The sequence below is a fragment of the Mus musculus genome, chromosome 19 (genome assembly GCF_000001635.26).
Source record: "Mus musculus strain C57BL/6J chromosome 19, GRCm38.p6 C57BL/6J".
Lineage (NCBI taxonomy): Eukaryota > Metazoa > Chordata > Mammalia > Rodentia > Muridae > Mus > Mus musculus.
The window spans coordinates 46,075,830-46,088,465 of record NC_000085.6 but is presented as its reverse complement, the minus strand read 5'-3'; the positions used below and the strand labels follow the sequence as shown (position 1 = coordinate 46,088,465).

At 48.2% G+C, this 12,636-nt stretch overlaps 1 protein-coding gene across 4 annotated transcripts; it reads right to left on the bottom strand.

Annotated features, from left to right (window-relative positions):
• Positions 1 to 2,922: 2,922 nt before the first annotated feature.
• Nolc1 (nucleolar and coiled-body phosphoprotein 1) lies at positions 2,923 to 12,619 on the bottom strand. Of its 4 annotated transcripts, none has more exons than NM_001039352.2 (13): positions 12,317 to 12,619; positions 9,708 to 9,763; positions 9,445 to 9,593; positions 9,208 to 9,335; positions 8,381 to 8,558; positions 7,044 to 7,162; positions 6,790 to 6,925; positions 6,090 to 6,218; positions 5,840 to 5,950; positions 5,103 to 5,726; positions 4,840 to 4,946; positions 4,623 to 4,715; positions 2,923 to 4,454 (listed from the first exon to the last, which is right to left on the bottom strand). In NM_001039352.2, exons 1-13 carry the CDS (start codon positions 12,434 to 12,436, stop codon positions 4,296 to 4,298), a joined length of 2,109 nt encoding a protein of 702 aa, NP_001034441.1. In that variant the 5' UTR covers positions 12,437 to 12,619; the 3' UTR covers positions 2,923 to 4,295. The 4 variants fall into 4 exon arrangements, with proteins under 4 accessions (NP_001034441.1, NP_444316.2, NP_001034442.1 ...); NM_053086.3 differs by having other exon boundaries at positions 8,381 to 8,555; NM_001039353.2 differs by having other exon boundaries at positions 9,445 to 9,590.

Sequence of the window (12,636 nt, the reverse complement as noted above, 5' to 3'; positions counted from 1 at the left end):
ACAAGTCTGCTTTCCCTCAGATAGCTTTGTATCTGTGCTGATAACGTGGTATCCTCTCAGAGGGAGGGTCTCTCCCCTCCCGTAGTCTGCCTTCTCTGGTGAAGGGTTTATTTCTCCCAGCTAATCCGTTCTGGAAAAGTCCTCACAGACCTGAGGCGTGTATCTCTCATTTGATGTCAGATCCCATCAAATTGGCCTTCAAGGTTAACCCTATCACACACCTTGGCATTTCCGTGCCCCAAGGAAAAGTACTGAATGCTAGCTCCTGATTCCAAGAGGTGCACATTCCATGCTTCCAGAAATAGAGAAATATATCTAAGAGAAACAATGACTTACTGTCCAGGGAGGAAGCTTGGGTACACGCCACCACTGGCTGGGCTCCCTGGCTTCTGGCTCTATGTCAGGATCCAACTGTCCTTGGAATCGTGACAGCAGCAGAGGTGGGTATCCCAACATTAGGAACTTGTACTTACTGCTACAGCAAAGGGCAGAACAAAGCTGTCCTCACCATGTTAGCTATCCCATACAACCCTCTCGAGACCCCGACCACTTACTCATCAGCACGTCCAATGTGTACGAAGTAGATGTTTTTTAAAAATATAATGATCAGGGATTATATCCCTGGCTGAACTGAAACTCCTCACCTTGTAGACCAGGCTAGCCTGAAGCTCAGAGATCATCTGTCTCTGCCAACTGAGTGCCGGGTTAAAAGGCAAGGCTACCTCATCCACTGCCTCCAGCTTGATTTTTATTTATCTTCAAATGTATCTATGTTGTATATACATCTATTTTTCTTGTCTTTTTTTTTTCTCCAAGACAGGGTTTCTCTAGCCCCTAAAATAACTGTCTTAAAGACAAAACAAAAAACTAAAGAGGAGGTAAAGTTTTAAAAAGTTCAAAAAAAAAAAAAAGAAAAGAAAAGAAAAGAAAACAAAAGCCAGGCAGTGATGCACACACATTTGATCCCAAGCACTTGGAAGGCAGAAGCAAGGGAATCTCTGAGTTCCAGGACAGACTGTGTGGCAGCCAGGGCCACACAGACACACCAGAAATGGGCCACATGGTTGCTGGAAATTGAACTCAGGACCTCTGAAGAGCAGTCAGTGCTCTTAACTGCTGAGCCATCTCTCCAGCCCCTGTTTTTTTTTGTTTTTTTTTGTTTTTGTTTTTTGTTTTTTGTTTTTGGTTCTCTGTATAGCCCTGGCTGTCCTGGAACTTTTACATTGAAATGCCTTATTTTATCCAGGTGTGGTGGCCCACGCCTCTAATCCCAGCACTTGGGGAAGGCAGAGGCAGGAGGATCTCTTGAGTTTAGAGGCCAGTCTAGTCTACAGAGCCTGAAGGTTTCTGTGTCCTCACTCTGTCCTGGAACTCACTCTGTAGACCAGGCTGGCCTTGAACTCAGAAATCCACCTGCCTCTGCCTCCCAAGTGCTGGGATTAAAGGCGTGCACCACCACTGCCCGACTTTGCTCTCTCATTTCTTTTGTTTTGTTTTTTTTGTTTTTTGTTTTTTTTGAGACAGGGTTTCTCTGTGTAGCCCTGGCTGTCCTGGCAATCACTTTGTAGACCAGGCTGGCCTCGAACTCAGAAATCCACCTGCCTCTGCCTCCCGAGTGCTGGGATTAAAGGCGTGCGCCACCACGCCCGGCTGCTCTCTCATTTCTTAAAACACCACTTCCCCAACCACTAAAGGCAACCATTACCTCCCTCTTTACATCTTTACTTGGATGGGCCACAGGGTTCCATGAAAACCCTGGCTTCTACAAATCATATTGCTTGCAGTTGACTTTCAGGTATCAGGCGACCACATATGGCAGAGGTCTCCTTTCAATACCCTCCACAACCAGAGAACCTCAACTGAGGGCCTTACATCTCTATTTAAAAGCTCATAGCAGGAACAGGCTTCTTATGCAGGGGTTAAGAGCGCCACCTCCTGGCCTCTTCAGTAATTGCAGAAGTTAAAGCAGGCTCTTAAGAGGGCTGGAATTGTGAAAACTTGTCTTTAAAAACTTGTGAGATTCTTGTCTTTAAAAATAAAAGACACTTTGCCACTAAGCCGGAGGTCCTGAGTGTATTAACAAGGACCCACCTGGTAAAGAGACCTGATTCCTAAGTTTGTCCTCTAACCACAAGCGTCCTATGACGTTATCCCCACAACACACACACACACACTTTTAACTTCGGTTTACTCAGTGTTTGCCTGCATGCATGCTATAATACGCACGTGCTTCGAAAGCAGCATGTGCTTTTTAACTGCTGAGCTTTTAACTCCATCCCAAATAAATATAATTTTAAAAAGGTTCTTTTTAAAGAAAAAAACGTGCTACACAATGCAGTACAAGCCTTTAATCCCAGTACTAGGTTAGCAGATCTCTTGAATTTAAGGCTAGCCTGGCAGGGCGTGGTGGCGCACGCCTTTAATCCCAGCACTTGGGAGGCAGAGGCAGGCGGATTTCTGAGTTTGAGGCCAGCCTGGTCTACAGAGTGAGTTCCAGAACAGTGAGGACAAAGAGAAAACCCTGTTAGACTAGACTGGCCTCTAAACTCAAGAGATCCTCCTGCCTCTGCCTTCCCCAAGTGCTGGGATTAGAGGCGTGGGCCACCACACCTGGATAAAATAAGGCATTTCAATGTAAAAATCATTTTTTAGTCCCCAGATGATACAAACACAAGTAGCAGAGCTAGTTTTGGCTTACAGGTCATTAGCTCAACTAAACCCTGAAAAAGAGCTATGCAAGGCACACACCATCTCTAAAATACAGGGGGTAGGGGGAGGTTCGAGTCCAGAAAAGGAAGTGAGGGTCGGGTTGAGAACTGGCAAGCTGAGAGCCTCTACAGTGAACTCAAGCAGGTCTCAGCCCCAGCCCCCTACTTGTTCCGTTACGTACAAAGCTACAAGGCCTTACGTGCACAACGACATAACTCTGAACACATTAGGAACCATTCACTTTATTGTTTTGTGGTAAGACACAGAACTTTGACCATGCAGCCTTCCACAAGGAGCTGCCACAGCTTTTAGCAGGTTACCAGGTGAGCGTGGACACCAAACAGGGGAGGCAATGCCCGGTATCCGTTTCTCACCAGGCCAGCCACGTCCCACCCCTGCCCTCACTGCCAATGGTCACATCCTACAGCTTTATAATCCACTCCCTTGGCCCAGGAATCTCTCTGCTCTTTACTTCCTGCGGTGATAGAGATCACACTTGGTCTATGAATGCTAAGCAAGCACACTACCACCCAGCTATGCCTCCCTGCCTCCTGGCTAGTCTGTATCAGTAACATTATAGGTAAGGTACTAATAGTGAGTCCAGGGGACCAACTTGAACAGGGCATAATTACTCCTGTGTACCGACTTCAAGACAAAATGGTCCTGCTTAGTTAGAGCCCTCCTGCCTCCTTGGGCTGTCTCCTGCTGCTGCTCCAGGTGCCCAGGAGATCCAGTGTATCTACTTCACACCAGGGTTCATAGGTCATCTCCATTTCCTTGACCAGTGACTCAACCATGCAGGTACTTACCAGCCTGTCCTTGATGTTAATAAGAATCAAATACATCCATGAACTTGTCAATATACAACAGTCAAGTTGTTGCAAAATGTCTGTCAGAAAAGCTTACTTCGAAATTAAAACTAAAAGTACTGTAAACATGTAGCAGTAACAGCTACCAAGAACAAAACAAAGACAGCTGCATGGCATTCACACACTCGAGAATCCTGCCTGCCAATTAGTAGGTTACTGCACCAAGAATGGCAATTTTATCCCCCAAAGTTGGTAGATCCACGCTGGCTTCTAGAAGCTTTGGTGCCGGGCCCAATGGATGAAGATGAGCACAGAGTATGCTTAGCAGACAATCATCACAAGACTTATGTCATTGCCCACCAGGGCTTTCACATAAAGAGAATCCTCCAGTAGGGAAAATTATTACCATGTGTTGTTTTGCTTTGCCTTAGGCAACAGCTAAGACTTTAATCTGTGGAAGTCATCTCTGAAAATCACAACAAAAATCTGTATGACATGATTTAATATAAAATATACAAATCTCTCAGTATGAAGACCCACAGAACAGGAAGGCAATTGACAACTGAATGGGTTTCTTTAAAAAAAAAAATCCTTTTTGTCCTTGATATTCAGCTGTCCAGAAAAAGGAGCCTGAGAGGACTGCAGGCTGACACACCTCAGGACCTGCTCCACACCGTCCTTGTCACAACTGTCTCCTAACACGGAGTTTCTGGGTCCACTGGAGTTGAGTGCCAGTCTCCCAAAATCACCCTTCCTTTGCCAAAGGATGACCACGTGTCACTCGCTGTCGAATTTGACGGAATTGACCTGGACAGAGATGGAGCCTCCCCGGTAGCTGCCTCGCTTCTTCTTCGTTTTTTCATGCCGGAAGGACTTGCCTTTGGTGAACTTCAGAACCTGATTGGCTCGCTCCCCCCAGTCTCCAGCTGCACCTCGCTGGTTTAAAAAAAAAAAAGAGGTCATTGCACAGAAGACAATCCGGTGCCCTGTCACCTTCTTTCTCTATTGCCCCTTCAAAGCAGTCTGAATCCACGAGGTTCCAGCAACCTGAACCAAAAAACTCATCTTCCCTCCAGGGTCCCAAGAGTGGCAAACAGTTCTCACCTTGGCATCAAAGGAATTGTCCGCCACTCGAGAGTCCACCTCAATCTCCTCCTCCCTGACCCTTCGGAAAGGGGAAGACGCCCTTCTTTCTCCCTAGAGAAGAATGCAGTAAACGTTAAATTGGTGATTTAACAGCTCTTCTTAAAAGCACCCGCTATCAGGCTAGACTGAGCAGTCAATGGTCTCAGGAGTCTAAAGGACAACGTAGCCAACGTGCCTTCTTCCTTTTTGGAAACGTATTGGGGGTCTCGAGCTTAACTTTCTTAGCTTGAGGAGTTGTTGCTTCATCTGCGGTCTCATTCTGCTTCCGTTTTTTGCCTGAACCTACAAAAAAAAAAAAGCTAGACTCAGGAGCCAGGCCTCCCGGGAAGCTCCACCAGCACTCAGGAGATAACTGTCTCCCCGTCCACCTCCCTCCCTGAGGACATCCCAGGACTACAGACAAAACCCAGGGGATGGGATGACTCCACAGATACATGCCTGGCTTGGTCCCAGCTGCCTTTTTCTTCTCTTCTGTTTCTTCCTCCTCCTCTTCCTCCTCACTTTCCTTGGCTGCTTTTCCATTCAGAGAAGCTGGAGTGCCATTGGCCTTGCTTGCCTGTATTTTAGGGGTAGTAGCTTTGGGCTTCTTTTTTTTCTCCTCTTCACTGGAATCTTCGGAGCTGCTGCTGCTGCTGCTGCTGCTGCTCTTGGCCTCTGCTTTCTTCCCAGGGGCTGGTGTAGAAACGGCTCCACCTGCTGCCTTCTTCTTAGCTGGGGGCTTAGGAGTCTTCTCCTCCTCTTCACTGCTGGAACTATCTGAGTCAGAGCTGCTGTCCCCAGCAGCCTGAGGGGCCTGTTTGGCGGGTGCTGCTTTAGCAGTCACCTTGGCCTTGGGGGTTGTGGCACTTTTCTTGGAGGCCTCCTCCTCCTCGCTGGAGCTGCTTTCCTCCTCGCTGGAGCTGCTGTCAGCCTTCCTGCTCTGAGGTTTCTGGTTACTGCCTGCAGGTTGCTTAGGAGTTGTCACTGCCTTTGCTGCAGATGGCTTCGGAGTGACAGCTGGCTTGGGACTCTTGGTTGTACTGACTGGCTTGGCAGGAGCTTCATCCTCAGAACTGTCAGAATCTAGAGAGAGGAGACAGAATGAACAGCTCCCCAAAATCAACCTCAGGGGAGCCCTGTAAGAGCAGCCCAAGGCAGTGAGTACCCCAGCAGCCCAGAGCTCTGGGCAGCGTTACCCGAGCTGTCTGAAGAGCTTTCTGCTTTCTTCTTCACTGGAGCTGCTTTGGCGGGTGTCTTGGAGACGACCGTCTTAGCTGGAGGTTTTTTCTCTTCCTCAGAACTTGAATCTGGGGAGAAATTGTGACATTAGGATGGGTCCAGGGCGGCACTGGAAGCGTGTAACAGTGCCTGCAGTATTTCCCCTTTCCTCAGTCACAACACAGGTGCAGCGTTTCTCTCCTTTCCCCACCCTTCCCCAGGACTCACCAGAATCGTCACTGCTGTCGTCACTGCTGTCTGCAGGCTGTGTCTGCGCAGCAGCTTTCTTTGGAGCCTGGGTTCCCGGGGACTTCTTTGGTAAAGGAACAGAGGGTGGTGGAACTGAACTGTAGGGACCTGTTAAAACAGTTTTGAAACACACATTTGGGAGATATTATGGTTCACGCCTATAATTCTGACACTCATAAGGCTAAGTAGGAAGACTGCTGTGAATTTGAGGCCATGGGCTACAGAGGGAAAATATTTTAAATAAGCAATAAAATAGGTCTGGGGGTGGTATTCCCCTTTAATCTCAGCTCTTGGGAGGCAGAAGCATATAGATCTCTGAGTTCAAACCCAGCCAGGTATTCAAAATAAGTTCCCAGACGGTCAGAACTATATAGTAAGACCATGTTTCTGAGTAAGAGAAAAGTATGCACACGGGCCTGAGGATGTATCTCCTAAGGTCAGAACCTGCCTAGCATGCACGAATCCCTGGGTTTAATCTCTAGCATCAGAAAAGAAAGAAAGTACTTAAGTTCTCTGACTCTGTCTACCGGGAACAGGGCTTACTCCTTTTCTGCAGAATGTCATTGCCAACAGTGGCTCACTTCTGTGTCTACACTGCATGAGGCACTATGGCCTCCTTCTCGTTCTGCTGTGTGCACTAGGACTCAGTTTGCAGACACTGATGCCCCTGTGCAATCACCTGCTTTTTTCTTCATGGGTTGTCTCTGTCCCTCCTCCTCTTCACTGGAAGAATCCTCACTGCTGGAGCTCTTCTGGGTGGGGGCGGCAGCTACTTTCACTGGGGCCTTGGCCACGACTTGCTTTTTTGGTACAGTCTTCATTGGAGAGAAAATTAACATTAGAGGAAAGCGCCTTCCCAAACAATCCTGACAGAGGAAACACACGCCCCGAAGCCCCTCAACTGCATCCCTGCTACAAAGTTACAGCCCTAACCTTCTTGGGAGGTGCAGCTGCCTTCTTCTCTTCCTCTGAGTCATCGCTGCTGCTGCTGCTGCTGCTGCTGGCGGCTGCTTTGCCATTGGCTACCTTAGGCTGTGCTTTCGCTGGTGTACCTGAGAAACAAAAGCAATACTAAACAAGTTGGGAAACTTCAAAGAAAAAAAAAAAGTCCTGTTGGTTCCCACAGGACTATACGAGTATCTATAATTTTAAGGCAGGTGGGATGGCTTAGCAGGTAAAGGATGACCTGAGTGAGATGCCTAGATGGTATATAGTGATAAGAGTCACCACACACACACACTAAACAGTTTAAATGCCTTTCTCTTCAGCCCCTATCCATCAGAGGAACGAACCAGCTCGGCTGTGTGGAGTGAAAGCATAAGAGGAAAGCGGCCGTAAAAGCAGAAGAGAGCACTCGTGGGCTGTTGAGTTTGGGGGTCTAACCCTAGGCTGAGCTTAGCTTAGGTACATACATCCATGCTAAGCTAAGAAATGCCTATTAATCCCAGCCCTCCAGAGCCTGCGGTAAGAGAATCACCAGTTCTAGACCACCAGACTAAAGTGAGACATTACCTTACCCAACAAACAAATAAGTATGTATGATATATATAACCTTGGAGAGGCAGGAGGACTGAGTCCAAGCCCAGCCTGGGTCTTTAGAGCATCAATCAAAAATAAAAGTTAGCCAGGGGTGTTGGGGCACAGCTTTAAACCTAGCACTTGGGAGGCAGATGCAGGTGAATCTCTGAGCCTCCCTAGTCTACAGAGGAAGTTCCAGGACAGCCAGGGCTACATAGAAAAAGCATCTTAAAAAACTAGCCAAAGCTGGGCGGTGGTGGTGCATGCCTTTAATCCCAGCACTTGGGAGGCATAGGCAGGCAGATTTCTGAATTCGAGGCCAGCCTGGTCTACAGAGTGAGTTCTAGGACAGCCAGGGCTACACAGAGAAACCCTGTCTCAAGAAAACAAAAACAAAAACAGAATGGATGTCCTTGTGTATCCATGGCCTTATTTTTCCCCTCTAAAACTTTGAGACAGGGTCTGAGGAAACTTTCCAGGCTTAGCTGGGCATGGCGGTACACAAATGCCTTTAATCTCGGCACTTTGGGAGGCAAAGGTGTTCATGGAGAGGTGAGTGGATCTCTGAGTTTGAGGCCAGCCTGGGAGATCCAGGACAACCAAGGGCTAGCAAAACCCTGTTTCAAACAACAAATCCCAGGTGTATGGTTTAGTTCCGTCTCACCCATCTGGGGTAGAGCAGGGATCACAGGCATCTGCAGCCATGCCTGGCTAAGGGGAAGTGATGAGTTCTGCAGCTCAGCAACCCATACCTGGTTTGGCTTCGGCTTTAGTCTGAGCTTTTGCTGCCACAGCTGCCTTTGGCTTCTGGGTCTGTGGTGTTTCTTCCTCTGAGCTGGAGTCCGAATCCGAGTCTGAGTCCGACTCAGAGCTCTCTGCCTTCTTCGCAGGAGGTCTGACTGCCTTGGCTTGGGGCTTAGCTGCCTTCTGCTAAAACAAGAGAACAAAGATGGTGGCAAACACCTGTAATCCCAGCATGTGGGAGGAAAAGAACTGAGTCTAAGGCCAGCCTGCTCAACACAAAAGTTCCAGGGCAGCCAGTGCTGCACAGAGTAACTCTGTCTCAAACAAAACACACATAAGGACAATGAGCAAGAGCTGAGTGCTCAAAAGACAATAAAATGCTTTTATTTATTTATTTATTTTTCCTTTTTGAGACAGTCCTTTTTGAGACAGCCTGGGCTGTCCTAGAACTTGCTCTGTAGATCAGGCTGGCCTGGAAGCTTTATCCTTTTAGGAGTCCACTGAAAGGGCAAGAAAAACTCAAAGATACAACATATGAATATTGAGACAGAGTCCAACTGCTTGATAAAACAGTTCCTGACATCATCTTGTCAACAGCTCCCAGCAAAACACTTGTATTGTTGGGGCCCTACACAGTATCCTGAAAGAACACAAAGTCCCTGGGTAGAGGAGAATCCTGTCTACACTTGGATCACATCATTCGAGACCTCAACTTCAGCCTCCCCTTCCACATCCCAGAATTCATGCAATGCGGAGCAGCCCCCACCGCCCGCCCGACCCTGTTTCATTTCTCCACTACTCCTCTGAGGCCATCCTTACAACCGAGGCTACAAACCTGGACAGGCTTTTTCTTTTTGTCCTCTTCCTCTTCCTCACTGGATTCTTCACTACTGCTGCTCTCTGAAGCTTTGGCTGCTGCCTTTCCAGCATGCTGAGGCACACTGGCTCGCTTGACCTGTGCGGCTGAGTAGAAGTAGTGCAGGTACCCATGAGAAGTCGCCCTCAGGCAGGTGCCAGGCAGTCTCTTTGGAGCCCTCCCCCCCCCCCGCCCCCCGCCCCTCACAAGCCTTACCAGCCTTCTGTGTGGGAAGTCCCTGGGCTTTTTTGTCCTCGTCCTCACTGCTGTCCTCACTGCTGTCACTGGATGAAGTCTCTTTCTTAGCCTTCTTGGTCACTGGTCCATTTGACTGTAACTTCACCTTTGGGGCTTTGGTGGACCTGCTGATGCAGAGAAGGCTGACCTCTGAGGGATCAGGACCTTCTCAAACTAAGGAACACAGCCCAGCCCAACCCACCTAGGGGAGAACACAGCCCAAGTGCACCAGGAAAGCTTACTTGAGCCAGAAGCTATAGATGTCCAAGAGGGACGAGGCATTGGCGTCCTGCTGTGTCTGTAAGAAAGGAGGCGTGGCTAAGGAAGCAGTATGCTCCTCTGGGTCAGATTCTGTTACTCCTTGATCAAATGTAATCTGTCAGCCAGGCATGGTCCCAGCACTTCAAAGAAAGAGGCTGGCAGATCAGTGAGTTCAAGGCCCACCTGGACTACATACAGAGTTCCAGACAGCCAGGGTTATGTAAAGAGACCTTGTCTCAAAAGTTATGCTATCTCCCTACTTAACTCAAAATGGATGTTACATCTTAAGACTTTTCCTACTTGTATAACTCAGGAGGAAAATATTACGCTTACATATCACCTAACTTTGAGCGTGAAAACTTTATGGTATATCCCTGTGCCTTTCCATATCTTTTAAAGTCTTAGAAATGTTGTACCAATTGATAACAGAGCGTTAGCTGAGGGCTGGAGAGATGGCTAAGTCGCTGAGAGAGCATGTTACTCTCCCAGAGGACCTGAGTTCATTACCAGCACCCAGAACAGGAGACGCAACAGTACCTGTTAACTCCACATACAGAGCTTCTGACATCTCTGGCCTCATAATTTCTAACTATTAACTTTTTTTTTTCTAATTAAATGACTTTTAAAGGCAGAAAGGCAGGGCTAGATAGGTGGCTCAGTGGTTAAGAGCACTGTCTGCTCCTTCAGAAGACCCAGGTTCAACTCCCAGTACTCACATGGCAGCTCTCACACAGACAGACATGCAGGCAAAACACAAATGTGCAGAATAAACTGTAAGCAAACAGAAAGGTGCGAGGTACGGTGGCACGCGCCTTTAACTCTAGCACATGGAAAGGAGAGGCAAGCAGATCGGAGTTTAAGCCAGCTTGGTCTACATAGTGAGTTCAAGGACAGCCAGAACATAGAGACCCTGCCTTAAGGAGGGAGGGAGGGTGCCGAGCAGTGGTGACACACACCTTTAATCCCAGCACTTGGAAGGCAGAGGCAGAGGCAGGCGGATTTCTGAGTTCAAGGCCAGACTGGTCTACTGAGTTCCAGGACAGCCAGGGCTACACAGAGAAACCCTGTCTCGAAAAACCAAAAAAATAAAGTAAAATAGGAGGGAGGGAAGAAGAGGAGAGTAATAATGAGCACTGGCTAGATGGTCCATCAATTCAGAGCACATGGAGTTGGGGGGGGGGGTTGGGGGATGTATTACCAGATCACATGTCAGGCTGTCCCGGCTGAAAGAACTCCCTTATTATGAGACTGACCTGATCTTTCCTTTTGTGGCAAAAATCACCTTTTTGTATTTTGCTACAAAGAAGTAACCTATCTCAAAAGATCTGGTGGCCTATAACCCAAGAGTCCCAGGATCTAAGGCCTACAGCCTTTCAAGGTGTTTCCACGAACACTACAGCTTTTCTTTCATTTTTTTTCCCCCTTATTTATGTGAGTTCATCTTTGCTGTCTTCAGACACACTAGAAGAATGGGCATCTGATCCCATTACAGATGGTTGTGAGCCACCATGTGGTTGGTTGCTGAGAATTGAACTCGGGACCTCTAAAAGAGCAGTCAGTGGTCGTAACTGCTGAGCCGTCTCTCCAGCCCGCTACAGCTTTTCTTAAGGTGCAGAGTAAACATTTTGCTCTTACATAACAGCTGTCACTCACCCCATGTTCCTGTGTGCCTACAATGGAGTTACTACTTTGTGCATTTTTCTCTCAGTGAGTCTCATTCACTCAAAAGCTGTAAATTGGGCTGAGCATGGTGATATACACCTTTAATCCCAGCACTTGGTAGACAGAGACTGAGCTGAGTTCAAGGCCAGTATGGTATACAAAGTGTGCTGCAGGGCAGTAAGGCACTTAGCATGAAGAGGCTGTGACAAGAGGTACAGAAGTTCATATCCATCCTCCACTACACAAGGACTACATGAACTTTGTCTCAAACAAAAGGCTGCTGGGATCATACATGCAGAAAGCCGCAGAGCCTGGCCTAACATCACTACCTGGAGCTCCAAGCTCAGTGCCAACTTAACACAGGCGGACGCTCACTACTCCTAGAGTATACTGAAAGCAACCTATCACCACACTCATTCATTTTTTTCTTTTTAAAAAAATAAGTAAATACAATATGAAGTCCTAGCTATCATTACTTCGCAATTTATCCCTGCACTCACTCATCTTCTTTTGTAAAAACAAACAAGTGTATAAATAGAATCCAAGCCTTCATTACTAAAATCTTTGAGTCTCAGGTAAAACTGCAATTAAGGGTAAGTCCAACAAAAAGTACAGAAGAACCACGCACCGCCAACCCAATGCTCCCGGAGGGATCTAGCGCCACATGTCCTGGGTCACGAGGGACCCATGCCTGTCACCGCTGCAAAAACTCACACCAAGTAAAAGCCGTAATACTCGGAGCTAGCTAGTCAGACATGGTGGAAGGAGACACCGAGACCTCCAGCCTGAGGAAGGTCCGCAGAGAAGCTGGGCAGACAACGGACTGACAGACCCCAGCCCTCGCCTCCTTAACTTCTAAAGCCGACAAGGCCTAGATTAGCTCGGAGAGTCGTCCCACCCCGGCCCGCAGACCAAACCAAGGACTCACAGCGCCGGTCGCTTTTGCAAATTTACTGGCCACCTCCGAGAGTTGGCTATCCCGCAGAAATCTGAGCACAAGGGGATAAAGGTCGCTGGGAACCACGCGGCGCAAGCCGGTATCCGCCATGCTCCGGGTAAAACGCGTCACTACCGTTGCGCACGCGGCACGACTTAAGAACACCAAAGCACAGCCCGGGTCGAGGGCGGGTCCAGTGTCGTCATCAAGTCGCGCGCGGCGCGCAGCGGAAAAGAGTGGCGCACACGAGGTCGCGTACCCTCCACCCGGGAGGAGAGACCCAGACTAAATCTAGAAGTTGCTTCCGGTCC

Excerpts from the sequence above, each read along its gene's own strand:
- Nolc1 (NM_001039352.2), bottom strand. The coding sequence starts at position 12,436 with ATGGCGGATACCGGCTTGCGCCGCGTGGTTCCCAGCGACCTTTATCCC. Across the intron at positions 6,926-7,043 it reads CAGCTGCACCTCCCAAGAAG|ACTGTACCAAAAAAGCAAGT; the intron begins GTTAGGGCTGTA and ends TCTCCAATGAAG. Across the intron at positions 6,219-6,789 it reads ACCCATGAAGAAAAAAGCAG|GTCCCTACAGTTCAGTTCCA; the intron begins GTGATTGCACAG and ends CTGTTTTAACAG.